The sequence below is a fragment of the Ambystoma mexicanum genome, chromosome 9, assembly GCF_040938575.1.
Source record: "Ambystoma mexicanum isolate Mex_15411 chromosome 9, UKY_AmexF1_1, whole genome shotgun sequence".
Classification (NCBI taxonomy): domain Eukaryota; kingdom Metazoa; phylum Chordata; class Amphibia; order Caudata; family Ambystomatidae; genus Ambystoma; species Ambystoma mexicanum.
The window spans coordinates 105,126,159-105,140,060 of NC_090931.1; the positions used below are offsets into that span (position 1 = coordinate 105,126,159).

The window sequence follows — 13,902 nt, forward strand, 5'->3', positions numbered from 1 at the left end:
CCGATGCCCTTTTTTCGCAGAGGCATTTCCGCACATTTAAAACACACCCCAAATTCACAAGTTGAATGCGCTTTTAAATATGCAAAAATGAGCCGCATTTCCCCCTCCTGCCTGGAGGAGAAGTGGGATATGCAAACCTTGGCAGGGTAATTTCTAACCCTGTAAAGCATTTGTTAGGCAACACTGTGTGCAGTATCCTTTGGAAGACTACAGCAACCTTGACCTCCTGGCAATAGGAACCCAACCTTTGGTATACGTCTGTACTACACAGGTTGGTAATGTGGCTGTGCCAGGTCGTTATCTCAAGAGGGGTCAATGTGAGCAGTAGGGTTGTAACAAAGAGTTTCACAGTGACCGTTATTCAAATAAACACTTACACTCACGGTTTCTTGATTAAACAATTATTAATTTATTTAACAGTCAGTTATATAAGCCTTCAGAAGGGAGCAAAACCTTATAATATACTTCAAAACACACTCTGTTTCTCTAAATCAGATGATACCCATTGGGGATGGCACGCAGACACTTCCTACACCCTCAGGTGACTTAAATAACTAGGACACTGTGAACATTTATTTATTTATTTATTTATATTTCTATAGCGCGCAGACAGCCCAGGGGCATTGTGGCGCTGTTACTTGCAGGAACTTAGTTACAGGGGGTACAGGATTGGTAGCAGTAGTTGGCACATTATGATTGCTACAAACATATTAGTCATTACAGCTCATGCATCTTTAGTTATTACATTACAGACAGTTGATTGGCACACATGGTGCTGCAAAGACCTTATGTGAAGAGGGTGGTTTTCATGGCTTTCCGAAAGGCAGTGAGGGAGGGCTCGCCTGGGATTGTGGGAGGTAGGGCATTGCAGTGTGATGGTGCGAGATAAGGGAAGCTTGAACCTCCAGCTCTGGCTCTTTCTACTAGTGGTACACAGAGCATGTTGGTATATGGTGACCTGGTTGGCCTTGTGGAGGATACAGGGTGGATTCTTTGTGAGAGGTAGACCGGGGCGGTGAGGTGGATGCACTTGTGGGTCAGTGTCAGAGCTTTGAAGATGATTCTTTCCCTTATTTGTAGCCAGTGGGCTAATTTTCTGGCCTCAGAGATGTGTTCTCTTTTCATAATACCTTGGGCAGCGCGGAGGGCTTTGTTCTGTACGATTTGTAACCTTTCCAGGTTTTTGTTGGAGGTTCCTAGGAAGAGTACATTGCAATAATCTAGCCTAGAGCCGGTGATTGCTCTGGCTATGTTTGTGCAATTCTCTTTGGAGAGGAAGGGTCTGACTGTGTTGATTAGTTTGGCGTGGTACGCAGCTGAGGAGGCTATTGCGTTGACTTGTCTGTCCATGGAGAGGTTGGAATCCAAGTGGACACCAAGAGTTTTGACTGAGTCTGAGACAGGTATTTTTATGGAGTCGATGTTGAAATGACTGAATTGGGAGTCTAGCTTTTTTAGCGTGTCGGGGGAACCTACCAGGAGGAGTTCTGTCTTGTCGGAGTTGAGGCATAGTCCATTGTCTGCCATCCAGGCTTGGATGGTGTTGTAGAGGTTGTTGAGGGTCAGTGAGTCAGTGTCATAGTTGCCAGTGAGGGTGAGGAGGATCTGGGTATCGTCAGTGTAGTTGGTGTAGGAGATACCCATGGCGTCGAGGATGAGGAAGAGGGGTCGTGTGAAGATGTTGTAGAGAGTGGGGGAGAGGCAGGAGCCTTGGGGCACACCACAGAGGATGATGGTGGGTGAGGCGGAGGCTAAGTCAGAGAATACTTGCATGGTTCTGTCTTGTAGGAAGGATGTGATCCATGCTGTGGCTTCAGGGGAGAATTTAGCGGTGGCAGAGAGGTGGCGGCATAGGACGTCATGATCTACAAGGTCGAAGGCTGCTGATAGGTCAAGAAGTAGGAGGAGTGCTGGTTTGCCCATGTCTCTGGCGTCGTCCATCTGGTTTTTCAAATCAAGTAGCGCAGTTTCAGTCCGGTGTTTGGGGCGGAAGCCAGACTGTCGGAGACCTAAGAGTTTATTCACTTCAATGAAACGTTGAACCTGCAGATAGGCTGCTTTGTCCAGTATTTTGAGGAGGAATGGGACAGTGGTGATTGGTCTATAGTTGTTGGGGGAGGTGGGATCAAGGGTTGGTTTTTTTAATAGGGGCGGACCCAGGCTTCCTTGAGGGAGGCGGGGACTTTTCCGGTGGCAAAGGAGGCATTGACAAAGGCTGTCCGGAAAGGAACTTGTGCTTTAGTGCAGTCCTTGATGAGGGTAGCTGGGCATGCATCACCTTTACAGTTCGAGGGTTTGATATTCCTCATTATGTTGATGATGTCTTTCTGCTGTATGGGTTTGAAAGAGAAAGGTTGGGGGGTTCAGGGGCTGGCGGGGGGACAGGGATGTTTGTGTTAGGCATGGCTTGTTTAGTGGTTGATATTTTCTTTTGGAGGAGGGTCAGTTTGGCTGCATGGCTGTTTGTATTTCGTCGCACCAGGCTTTGTCTTTGGTGAAATTCTGGGGGGCGGGAGTGGGCGTCTCTAGCTTCCTGATGGCAAAGATTTCTTTAGTGCTAGATTGGGCCTCCGAGATTCTGGATTCAAGTGATTTGGCCTTTGCTTGGGTGATTGCGTTTTTGTATTTGGTAGAGAGGGCTTTGAAGATTATCTTATCTTTGTCCGAGTGGGACATTGTGTGAGTGCAGCCTTTTTCTCGTTGCGGAGTGTGAGTAGGTCTGGGGTGAACCAGGAGTTGGAGTGGGTGGTGGGTTTGGATTTGCGAGGTTTCAGTGGGGCAATGGAGTTGATGGCTCCTTTGATGGCACTGTCATATGCTGTTGGTCTGTGGAGAAAGGAGGTCTGAAGGCTGGGCCTTGGAGGAAAGGCAGTAGTCTTTCCTTAGTGAGCTGCCGGGAGCTTCTTGCGAGGCAGGGTGGCAAGGGTTGGGGTGCCGGGGTGGAAGAGCAGGTGGTGGGGAAGAGCAGGTGGTGGGGATGCTGAAGGTGATGATATGGTGGTCAGACCATGGGGTGGGCGTCTTACCAATGATGGTAAGTGGGCAGTTATGCTGTGCAATCCAGTCGAGAGTTCGTCCCTGGGTGTGGGTAGGGCTGAATATGGTGTTTTTGTAGCCTAGTGCCTTGAGGGCTGAGTCAAGGGATTTAGCTGCTGAGTCCTTACAGTCAAAGAGGCCTAGGTTGACGTCTCCAAGGAGAATAGCTTTAGAGTTCTTTTTAAGGTTGTCTGAAAGGAGGTGTATGAGAGAGGCTTGAAAGTCACCTATTGGGCCTGGAGGGCGATAGACAATGTGAACAGCAATGGTATAGTGGGGAGAGAGGTTGATTTTGACTTGGAGGTAGTCACTGTTGTTGTGCAGGGATTTCTCTATCTTTCTAATGGAGAGAGAATCTCTGGCAATGATTGGTACACCTCCACCTTTAGAGAGGCGATCTTGTCTTGTGATGGAGTAGGCCGGAGGTAGTGCAAGGGAGAGTGCAGGACCGGAGGCTTCATGTAGCCAAGTTTCTGAGATCATGAGCAGATCAAGATCATGGGAGATTATGAGATCATGGATGTCCAGAGCGTGGGCATTAACGGACCTGGCGTTGATTATCGCGCATTTGAGATGTGGTTGTGTAGCTAAAGGGTGGGGGGGAGGGGAGCGTGGTAGAGGTGGTGGACACACATGGAGTAGCAATTGGCACAGTAGCATTCAAGATGGTGGTAGAAGATTTGCCTAACACAGATTTTGCATTGGGGGGCACATTTACAGTGAGCGCATATGGTGTGGCATTAAATATTGAGTCCGTTTGATTGCAAGTAGTGCGGGAGGCTTTGGTTGCCTGCAGGGTGGCAACTTTGTAGCAAGTGGATTGCAGCGTCCGGGAGCATAGCCTCAAATTGCGGGTGCTTGTTGCGAGTGGCTGAGAACGGAGGTTGGATGTAGGAATGCGAGCACATAGTTTAAGGTTTCTTGTGGTAACAGGGGTGAGGTTAGAATACAGGTGGGAACATTGATTTATCACTGGTGCATTTAGAGCAATACTGAGTTTCGTGCAAAGGTTAGATTGGAGAATAAAACAAAGGTTAACAAATAATTCATAAACAGGTAAGTACTTCGTTAAACCTTCCATTGTCAAGTAAATGTAACCTTTTCCTGGGGGAAAGGTAAAGGCACAGAGTCAGAGGTAAGAAGAGTCTCTCAGGGAGACAGGACATCCAATGTTAGTGGAGCAAAGTCTAGGGGAGTTGAAAGTCTTCTTTGTAGGTAAGTAAAAGTCTTGCACAGTGTTTTTAGAAATATTTGTAGAAATAAGATTCACTTGACAGGCTACACCGTGGGAGGCTTGTGAGGGGTAAAGCTGTTTGCAACTCTGAAAGGCAACCAAGACAAGTCTCAACTGAGAACAAGTAAGGCTACACAACAAGAGGTAAGTTCACTTAGACTTTACAGTACCTTTGGTTAGAAGGAATAGTTCCAGCTGGCTTCTGTTCCTGTACAGCTCTGCAGATCCTGGTATTCTTGTTCCTTAGTCATGAGGACAAGAGGGAGGATGTCCGGGGACCCTGCACTGCAGTGGAAAGGGCAGCGGCAGCAATGGGCAAACTTCAATTCAGTGGCAATTTGCGGTTTCAGCTCCTTGCGTCTGACAGTAAATAGCAACACTGTGGTTCTCGGATACCACTTCAGACTTTCCCCGCATTCTGGGTGCAGCACTCTGTTGAGGTGGCTCAGGCTTGGTCAGTCCTGCTTCAGGGAAGTGCAGAGGATCTTCCTGGTGCTCTGGTCTGACTTAAAAACAATCCACTCGATCTGGTGTTTCTCTCCCTGGCACTTCGTTTACAGCTGCAGCAGCAGTAGAAATACAGCGAGCTCCAAGAGGATGTCCAAACAAGTTCACTTTGGGGTTGATTGGTCCCACCAACCCAAGGGGAGAAGTCGTCCTTGCAGGGTTTCTCTAGTCGAAACGAATTTGGAGCTTCAGCACAACAGCAGGGCTTCACCGGGCAAACAAATGGTCCAGGAGTTGTAGCAGGCTTCTTTTTCAAGTTCTTCTTCGGATTCCTTTGTCCAGTGGTTGACTTCCAAGCCAAAAAGCCTCGCCTTTTATGCAGGTTTCTCCCATTCATTCCAGCCTAGCTGTCAATCACGCAGCAGTGTGGCTGTCCTTGCTGGGCAGCCAGCTGGCCAGTCACCTTTGGGTGCATTCATGTAACCAAGGGGATTAAGCACAGGGAGTTTTGGGCACCTCCCTCACTTCCGGCCCCTGCCAGACATACTGGAGCCAGAGGCGGGCTTCACTCGTGAATCCCGCCAAAGGCAAAACGAACAAAGGGACCAAACCTGGTTTGGTGCACACAGTAAACCTCAAGAAGGAGCTTTCCAACAAAAAATGGCAAAAAAAGAAGACCAGGGCCATTTTCACAAAATGGGCACCCATGGGTGCTTTACTGAAGCTGCAAACGCAGCCCGCGGTAAAAACACACAATGGTAGTAAAAAGTAAACCACTGCCACCAACCATTAATTGTAGAAAGGGTAACATAAAAATGCTACCTGAGATACTAGACAAAGGGGATACTAAGTAACCCCTCCAGCACCATAAGGTAAGATAATGTTTGCTGAGTCTAGAAAGCTACAAAATATAAGTAAAGTCAATTTCACTTCACTGTTCTTGGAAACAGTAGTTTCACCAAGGGAAGGTATTTAAACCTTTGGGAAATCTAAGAGACTTCCCTGTGTCACTGCACTGAAGGTGCTGTGTGTCACAATGCAATGATAATGCATATGGAGTTGTCAGACTCCAAAGTCAAAAGAAACACACAGTCCAAATCACAGAAAAATGCATGAGAGAGTGGGAAAAAAGTCGCACTCTCTCTAGGTTAGAAGTTAAAAGTCCTAAATTCCAGCAAACGAGCTGGGGGTCTCTAAGGTAGAGAGGAATTAGCACATTTCTGAGAATTCTCCCTAACAGCATTTGTCTTGAAATGTGACAGCTGTGGTTTCATCCTTGGAAACACTTGCATTCCCATCCCCAAAAAGGAATGGAAATGTTTTCCTTTTCATTGCTTTTCACAAAGGCAGGTCTGTCCCCCATCTCCCTGTGGTTTTGTGTGTTTCTTCACTCCTTGTGACCACCTGGCTCGGCCCTTGCACTGTCCATTTGTGTTATTTGTTTCCCTGCAATATTTTGCATCCTAATGAGTCTGTGTGCCTGGCCTCCTACTGTCCATGTGTGCTAGTCTTCTTCCTGTGATAGTGTGTGTCTGTTTCGTTCTTGTGAGCCTGTGTGTCTTGCCTCACACTGCCCATGGTTGTTATTTGCCTCCCTGTGATATATGTGTCTCTTGGCTCCTTGTGAGTCTGTGTGCCTGGCCTCTCATTGCCCATGTCTGTTAGTCTTTTTCCTGTGATAGTGTGCATCTCTTGGCTCTTTGTGCGCCTTTGTGCCTGGCCACACATTGTCTGTCTGTGTTACACTTTCCTGTGATAGTGTGTGTCTGTTTCCTCCTTGTGGGCCTGAGTGCCTGGACTCCCACTGCCCATGTTTGTTATTTGTCTCCCTGTGATAGTGTGTGTCTCTTGGCGCATTGTGAGCCTGTGTGTCTGGTCTCCTATTGCCCATGTTAGTCTTCTTCCTGTGATAGTGTGTGATGTTTCCTCTTTGTGGGTCTGAGTGCCTGGACTCCCACTGCCATTGTTTTGTTAGTTGTCTCCCTGTGATGGTGTGTGACTCTTGGCTCTTTGCGAGCCTGTGTGTCTTGCCTCCCACTGCCCATGTTTGTTATTTGTCTCCCTGTGATAGTGTGTGTCTGTTTCTTCCTTGTGGGCCTGAGTGCCTGGCCTTCCACTTCCCATGTTTGTTATTTGTCTCCCTGTGATAGTGTGTGTCTCTCGGCTCCTTGCGAGCCTGCGTGTCTTGCCACACATTGCCCATGTTAGTTAGTCTTCTTCCTGTGATGGTATGTGTGTGTTTTCTCCTTGAGGGCCTGAGTGCCGGGCCTCCCATTGCCTATGTTTGTTATTTATCTCCCTGTGATAGTGTGCGTCTGTTTCCTCCTTGTGGGCCTGAGTGCCCGGCCTCCCACTGCCCATGTTTGTTATTTGTCTCCCTGTGATAGTGTGCGCCTCTTAGCTCTTTGCGAGCCTGCGTGTCTTGCCTCCCACTCCCCGTTTGTTATTTGTATCCCTGTGATAGTGTGAGCCTCTTGGCTCTTTGCGAACCTGCGTGTCTTGCCTCCCACTGCCCATTTATTATTTGTCTCCCTGTGATTGTGTGCGTCTCTTGGCTCTTTGCGAGCCTGCGTGTCTTGCCTCCCACTGCCCATGTTTGTTATTTGTCGCCCTTTGATAGTGTGCGTCTGTTTCCTCTTTGTGGGCCTGAGTTCCTAGCCTCCCATTGGCCATGTTTGTTATTTGTCTCCCTGTGATAGTGTGTGTCTCTTGGCTCTTTGCAAGCCTGTGTGTCTTGCCTCCCACTGCCCATGTTTTTTATTTGTCTCCCTGTGATAGTGTGCGTCTGTTTCCTCCTTGTGGGCCTGAGTGCCTGGCCTCCCACTACACATGTTTGTTATTTGTCTCCCTGTGATAGTGTGCGTCTCTTGGCTCTTTGCGAGCCTGCGTGTCTTGCCTCCCACTCCCCGTTTGTTATTTGTATCCCTGTGATAGTGTGAGTCTCTTGGCTCTTTACGAACCTGCGTGTCTTGCCTCCCACTGCCCGTTTGTTATTTGTCTCCCTGTGATTGTGTGCGTCTCTTGGCTCTTTGCGAGCCTGCGTGTCTTGCCTCCCACTGCCCATGTTTGTTATTTGTCGCCCTTTGATAGTGTGAGTCTCTTGGCTCTTTGCGAACCTGCGTGTCTTGCCTCCCACTGCCCGTTTGTTATTTGTCTCCCTGTGATTGTGTGCGTCTCTTGGCTCTTTGCGAGCCTGCCTGTCTTGCCTCCCACTGCCCATGTTTGTTATTTGTCGCCCTTTGATAGTGTGCGTCTGTTTCCTCTTTGTGGGCCTGAGTGCCTGGCCTCCCACTGCCCATGTTTGTTATTTGTCTCCCTGTGATAGTGTGCGTCTCTTGGCTCTTTGCGAGCCTGCGTGTCTTGCCTCCCACTCCCCGTTTGGTATTTGTATCCCTGTGATAGTGTGAGTCTCTTGGCTCTTTGTGAACCTGCGTGTCTTGCCTCCCACTGCCCGTTTGTTATTTGTCTCCCTGTGATAGTGTGCGCCTCTTAGCTCTTTGCGAGCCTGCGGGTCTTGCTTCCCACTCCCCGTTTGTTATTTGTATCCCTGTGATAGTGTGAGTCTCTTGGCTCTTTGCGAACCTGCGTGTTTTGCCTCCTACTGCCCATTTGTTATTTGTCTCCCTGTGATAGTGTGCGCCTCTTAGCTCTTTGCGAGCCTGCGTGTCTTGCCTCCTACTGCCCGTTTGTTATTTGTCTCCCTGTGAAGGTGTGTGTCTCTTGGCTCTTTGCGAGCCTGTGTGTCTTGCCTCCCACTGCCCATGTTTGTTATTTGTCGCCCTGTGATAGTGTGCGTCTGTTTCCTCTTTGTGGGCCTGAGTTCCTGGCCTCCCATTGGCCATGTTTGTTATTTGTTTCCCTGTGATAGTGTGTGTCTCTTGGCTCTTTGCAAGCCTGTTTGTCTTGCCTCCCACTGCCCATGTTTTTTATTTGCCTCCCTGTGATAGTGTGCGTCTGTTTCCTCCTTGTGGGCCTGAGTGCCTGGCCTCCCACTGCCCATGTTTGTTATTTGTCTCCCTGTGATAGTGTGCGTCTCTTGGCTCTTTGTGAGCCTGCGTGTCTTGCCTCCTACTGCCCGTTTGTTATTTGTCTCCCTGTGATAGTGTGAGTCTCTTGGCTCTTTGCGAGCCTGTGTGTCTTGCATCCCACTTCCCGTTTGTTATTTGTCTCCCTGTGATAGTGTGAGTCTCTTGGCTCTTTGCGAGCCTGTGTGTCTTGCATCCCACTTCCCGTTTGTTATTTGTCTCCCTGTGATAGCGTGCGTCTCTTGGCTCTTTGCGAGCCTGCGTGTCTTGCCTCCCACTGCCCATTTGTTATTTGTCTCCCTGTGATGGTGTGTGTCTTTTGGCTCTTTGCGAGCCTGTGTGTCTTGCCTCCCACTGCCCATGTTTGTTATTTGGCTCCCTGTGATAGTGTGCGTCTGATTCCTCTTTGTGGGCCTGAGTTCCTGGCCTCCCATTGCCCATGTTTGTTATTTGTCTCCCTGTGATAGTGTGCGTCTCTTGGCTCCTTGTGAGCCTGTGTGCTTGTTTGTGCAAGTGGGTAGTTTGGCTTTACCGTGCTGTGATTAGCAGCTCTTGTATTTACTGTGCTCAATTTGCAGCGCATGCGTTTACCACACGTCTAAAGGTGATAGTCCGGATTGGGAGAGGGTGGGGAAGGAGTGTGAAGGGGATAGGAAATGGGGTGTATTATAGGTCTAGAAGTGACAGAACGGGAGTGGTAAAAGACAATCCGAGAGTGGAATGGTTACGGATATAGAAAATGAGGCGTACGTGTGAATTGTGGGTGAGGGTGGCCTTGGGACACGACATGGGATGACACCCCTTCAAACGAGTAGGATTTTGGAGGGGTGGGGGAAAGAACTGGGTGCGTGAGGAACTTTGCAGGCAGGAGCACCCAAAAAACATGGCACAGTAAGGAAGTGTGCATTAAAGATCTGCTTTGTAGAAGCGGCACGGGAAGAGCAGCCTTATACAGACATCGAACCAGCTGGTACCCATGGACTCCTTGGGATAATATGAACCCAGAGGCTTCAGTGAGACTCTGCGCCCAGAATCCCACTGTCCATGCGGATCCATGGAATCACGCTCTGGCTGGATTGATTCCTATGACCACATCCTTGGATGGACTCCCAGTGACCTGGTATCCCCTGCACTCCTCGCCATAATATAAATCCAGAGGCTTCACCGAGATTCTGTGCCCAGAATCCCACTGTCCATGCGGATCCATGGAATCACGATCACGCTCTGGCTGGATTGATTCCCATGACCACATCCTTGGATGGACTCCCAGTGACCTGGTATCCCATGGACTCCTTGGGATAATGTGAATCCAGAGTCTTCACCGAGACTCTGTGTGCAGAATCCCACTGTCCATGCGGATCCATGGAATCACAATCCCGCTCTGGCTGGATTGATTCCCATGACCACATCCTTGGATGGACTCCCAGTGACCTGGTATCCCATGGACTCCTTGGGATAATGTGAATCCAGAGCCTTCAGTGAGACTCTGTGCCCAGAATTCCACTGTCCATGCGGATCCATGGAATCACGATCACGCTCTGGCTGGATTGATTCTCATGACCACATCCTTGGACGGACTCCCAGTGACCCAGTATCCCATGGACTCCAAGTGTACACTCTTGACCTCCAGCCACCCAATAATCTCTTGATCAATGTGCATAAAGATACATGATTGCCTGCTGCTTGTCTTGCTTGGTTGTGTCTGTGTTACTCAATTCTGTATTACAGGAGTCATTTATGTTCCCTTTTCACAGCAGGTGACAGTAATAATAAATGATGCAATGAAAATGGTGCAGGAAGATTATGTCCGCCTTGCCGATTCTGCCCTAAAATCTGCCGGTGCCACTGTGGTGAGGAGCAGGACATCAAAAAGCTATGAGAGAAACTTAGCGCAAACGCAATGGCACAACTTTGCTTTGTGGAACCACACACCGAACCCGGAGGTTATCCTGGAGCCGGATATCTATCCAGGAAACTGCTGGCCTTTTCCAGGGTCACGGGGTCATATCCTGGTGAAGCTTGACGAGAAGATCCACCCAACGGCTGTCACCATTCAACACCTTACCAGGGCTGCCTCCCCTCCAGGCGAAGTCACCAGCGCCCCCAAGGACTTCACCGTTTATGTAAGTGCAGTCCTGACCAGCGAGTAAGCTAGATACAAACAAAGGATATAACTGGGTCCTACTCAAGCTAGGAAAGGAAGAGGGAGGAAGGAAGCAAAGGAATAGAAGGAAAGAAGGAAGACAATAATGGAATGAAAGAGGGCTATATAAAGATGTAATGATGGAGACAGGGAGGGATGGAACTAAGGGCCTATGATATGATATGATATGATATGGCATTTATAACGCGCCTATACACAAGTGTTTCAAGGCGCGACGAGGCAAGTGAGGGGGTACAGAGGGAAGACAGAGAAAGCGATCCTACTAGGCCAGGTGACATTGAGATTGTGCAAGTGCAGGGGAGGGGGGAAGGGGAAAAGTGCAGGGGGAAAGGGGAGGGTGCCGTGCAGTACATAGGATGACAGTAAAATAAATAAAGAAAATAAATAGAATAAATAGAAGTGCAGCCAGCTGGTGGCAAGTGCAAAGGGTAAGTGCAGACATCAGGTGTCAAGTGCTAGTAGTGCTAGTAGGGGCTGTAGGGATACAGAAACAGTCCCAGAGTGAAAGGGTTGCCAGGGGAGCAGTGCAGGTGTGCAACTGGCGGAGGAGGGAGGACCTGGGCCAGAGATCAGAAGGTAACCAGGTAAACCAATGCAGTTTCAGATTCAGCCAGGAGATCAGCAGGGGAGAGTAGAGAAAGCAGAAGCAAAGAGGAAGGTCTTGAGGTGCTTCCAGAACCAGAGATGGTGCTCCTCAACTTTCAGGGAGGCAGGGAGGCTGTTCCAGAGGGAGGCCCCAGCCGAGGAAAGAGATCTACCATCAACTCGTTGCTTGGAGAAGCGACTGACCCTGAGGGAGTTGGAGGCAAATGAGTGAAGAGCTTGAGAAGGAAGATATTTAGCAAGAGAGAGTTGAAGGTATAGAGGCCGCAGACCCCAGAAGGCCTTGTGGACAATGCAGAGGGTTTTGAACTTAATCCTCGCCGCCACTGGGAGCCAGTGCAGAGATTTCAGTCCTGGAGAGATGAAATCCCTGGGCTTGTGGCCAAGGACAAGTCTTGCAGTCCTGTTGTGTAGATGAGTTACAGAGGGTGGAGAGTAGAGGCAGGCAGATATAGAAAGAGGCTGTTGCAGTAGTCCAGCCTAGAGAGAACCAGAGCTCTGGAGAAAATAGACTAAAGAAATGTAGGCAGAGTGGGATGGCCGTGAGCATGAAGGACTAGACTGAGAGCAAACAGGCAAAGTAGGAAAGGGATTCGATGTGAGAAGGCAGAAGCAAGGATGAAAGATAACAACTACTCAGAAAGCAGGGATGAGAGGAACCAGAAATACAGAAGAAATGGACAGAAGAAAAGCAAGACATCATAAAAAGAGGGTAGATGGCAAAGAGTGGGCAGGGAAGGATGACGAATGGTGTCAAAAAAAGGAAAAAATAAGCCAGGCAGGGAGGGTGGAACATGAGTGAATGAGAAGTAACGGGAAGAATTAGGAAAGGAGTCGGAAAAGGGAGGAGTAAATAATGAAGAAAGCGGGACAGGAAGGAGCATTGTCTGAGTGCCCTAGAGGGAAAGTCCCAACTTTCTACTGAGATCCTGTGTGCTCTCTAAAAACTCTAACTAAGTTCGCCTCCAAATGAGTCAGCAGGAGAAACTGCTTCATTGTCTATAATTGTCTGGCCTACTAGCATTGTGTGTGTGTGTGTGTCGGTTCAATGGGGCAATTTTAAATGACCTAATTTTTTACTGTGACTTTTTCATCTTTTACTGGGGGCTATCCCTCATAATGCCCTCCCTGTGCCGCCCTGTCCCCACCGTCTCCTCCCTTACTCGCTCTCTCTCTCTCTCTCTCTCTCTCTCTCATTCACTCTCTCTCTCTCTCTCTATATATATATATTTATATTTAGGTCTCACTACCAAAATTAGGCCAACCAAACTTACTGCTGTCCAATATATACCATTTTTGTGTCATATGTCTCGTTTCAAACAAGACTTGTGCTCATCATCCACTGCTATTGCTATGTTCTGGATGACGCAAGGCCTAGTAAGATCGTCTGTTTTGTTCCCCTTTGTCTTCCCCTTCCTTGTCTTGACACGCCTAGAAACACTTGTATGCAGGCGCGTTATAAATGACTTATATCATATCCCGACCTTACAGGGCTTGACTGAGGAAACTGAAGAAGAAGGAACTTTTCTGGGGCAATTCACCTACATCTCTGAGGGCCTACCCATCCAAACCTTTCCGCTGACGGTATGTTGAAACTCAATGTCCTCAAAATCTTGTTACCCTCGTATTGAAATATTGTTTAAAGAAGCTGCACTACTTCTTAAGTTGATTGATCATCTTTTTTTCTCCAAAAGCCGATCATGTTTCTTACTACAAATCATATACTATTGAGCCATATTATATTGACAGTATATCTAATATTATAGAGGGTGCAGTGTGCATGATATAAATCTAATCATACAATCTTTATTTAAATATTTGGTTTTCTCTATACACCCGATTTCTTTAAATTGATCTACAAATATTGTTCAATTTGGTATTGTTCGACTGGCCAGAATGCACTGACTTTTGCTAACTTAAGCTTCATGTATATTACAAAATTGGTATTAGTGACTTAGTTTACGCCATATAATAAGAGAATTTCTTCAGATGCTAATATTATTGGCATGTTCGACGAATCTGCACAAAACAGTTTAAAAAGGTTTAATGCAACTCAGTTAGGGTTGGGAAAGGGCTTGCAAGTGTCGGTAGAAATGTTTGCTCTCGCCTACTGCAAAAACATCCTTACAGATTTTGCATTCCCCTCAAAATCTTGCAGGAATCAGGAGTGGGAATGGGTAATCCAGCTCCTAAAAGACTCAAGTCTTTCTAAACAATGTTTCAAACTATTTGTATCTGAAATTTTGAAGACTTTAAGCCTGATTAAAGTGGGTCCAATGTACTGCATTTTCATTTTAGTCTTATTTAACTGTATTTTAATCTGAGATTAGGCATTTATCTAATTTAAATCAATTCAGCATGAATACAACCAATGGGTGCCTTTGGTATAAACT

The 13,902-nt window shown here is 47.8% G+C and overlaps 1 protein-coding gene across 1 annotated transcript in view; it reads left to right on the plus strand.

Annotated features, from left to right (window-relative positions):
• Positions 1-13,902, plus strand: part of LOC138489589 (SUN domain-containing protein 3-like) — a 131,235-nt gene that overhangs the window by 97,558 nt on the left and 19,775 nt on the right. The window contains exons 5-6 of the mRNA XM_069617296.1: positions 10,497-10,865; positions 13,001-13,093. Coding sequence (XP_069473397.1) covers positions 10,497-10,865; positions 13,001-13,093 — 462 coding nt within the window. The remainder of the gene's footprint in view (positions 1-10,496; positions 10,866-13,000; positions 13,094-13,902) is intronic.